Source organism: Morone saxatilis, unplaced genomic scaffold, assembly GCF_004916995.1.
Source record: "Morone saxatilis isolate NCDOM2014 unplaced genomic scaffold, NCSU_SB_2.0 Contig12, whole genome shotgun sequence".
Taxonomy (NCBI): Eukaryota; Metazoa; Chordata; class Actinopteri; family Moronidae; genus Morone; species Morone saxatilis.
In genome coordinates this window covers 1,352,158-1,353,424 of record NW_023339674.1, presented here as the reverse complement: position 1 = coordinate 1,353,424, position 1,267 = coordinate 1,352,158, and the positions used below count along the sequence as shown (strand labels likewise).

Sequence of the window (1,267 nt, the reverse complement as noted above, 5' to 3'; positions counted from 1 at the left end):
TGACACATCAGTCCTAAAGTCGTGTAGATCTGCTGATGAGATGTGTGCAAAAGTTGCATATGAGCGTAAGCCCTTTTCATATATATATAAAAATATAAAAATAAATTATTTTTAGATGAAATGTCTGCTTTATTGGTCTGTGTGTTTTTAACATTAAATAAATTCTGCTTAGATGAGATTGAAACTGCAACAACTCATAAGGCCATCATCAGATCCTGTGTGCCGTCCTTTCTCTGCGCTGGAAACAATCAGATATTTTCGTTCAGTGATTATTTGGAAAGGTTCGCTGCATCGGTTCATTGCTTCAACACAGATGGCTGCAACAATCAACCTCTACCTTGTAAGTATTTTCAAATTGTATTCAAATTTTTTTATGGATATATTAAACACACCAAATATTCAGGAGCCCGTTGATCATATTGTACATGTGATGCAGCTTCTGTTGTACACATCTGAACTTATCTGGTGTGAATTAATCTTTAAAGGTGTGGGAGAAATATTTCACTGGGGGAGGGTGGGGCTCATCCCTACCTCTCCAAAGAGACCTCTCCTACTCTGAAGCCCAGGGGCCTCATTTATAAAGACTGCTGTGCACCAAAAAGTTGCCTAAATGGCGGTAAAATGTGGGTACGGATATTTCCCCGCTCAGTCCTCATGAAAAAAACACATATGAAATATTAAATGCACACAGATTAAATATAAAACGCACTTCACTACATATCAGTACGCGAAATGTACGTATGATAGTCCAACAAAGGTTCCTTAAACAGTTCTGTATATTCATCATTGACCATTTGGCGTCCAACCAAAACCTGATCCACTCTGTTACTCAGCTCCTCCTTATTTTGTCACCAACCCCACATCTCCCGCCATCTTTCCAACAGACAGTTCTTGGTTTCTCAGTAACCTCTGTGTTTCATACATGTCTCCTGTTCTGTTTCAGATAAATAAAACGGCCTGAGACTGACACTTACACATTTTAAATACTTACTATACTTACTTACTACTGTGTTATTATATACAGTGCTGCAAAAAGATAAATAATTAAACTAAATTAATCAAATCGCATTGATTAGGCTGAAAAATATGAAAAATATCTTTACTTTATAGTTAAGTGAGTAACAAATAATAGAATTAAGTAAAATAACTTAAGTCAGTCTAAGAATTCAAATAAGTGAAAAGACTGCTTGAATAGTGAATAACTTCATGCTAACTCATAATAAACTGTCAGCTGATCAGTTTCTCTCCTTTATTACACGGACTACAT

At 35.9% G+C, this 1,267-nt stretch overlaps 1 protein-coding gene across 1 annotated transcript in view; it reads right to left on the bottom strand.

Annotated features, from left to right (window-relative positions):
• LOC118321960 (interferon-induced protein with tetratricopeptide repeats 5-like) overlaps positions 1-575 on the bottom strand; it is a 5,110-nt gene extending 4,535 nt beyond the window's left edge. The window contains exon 1 of the mRNA XM_035653535.1: positions 532-575. Coding sequence (XP_035509428.1) covers positions 532-575 — 44 coding nt within the window. The remainder of the gene's footprint in view (positions 1-531) is intronic.
• Between the last annotated feature and the right edge of the window lie 692 nt (positions 576-1,267).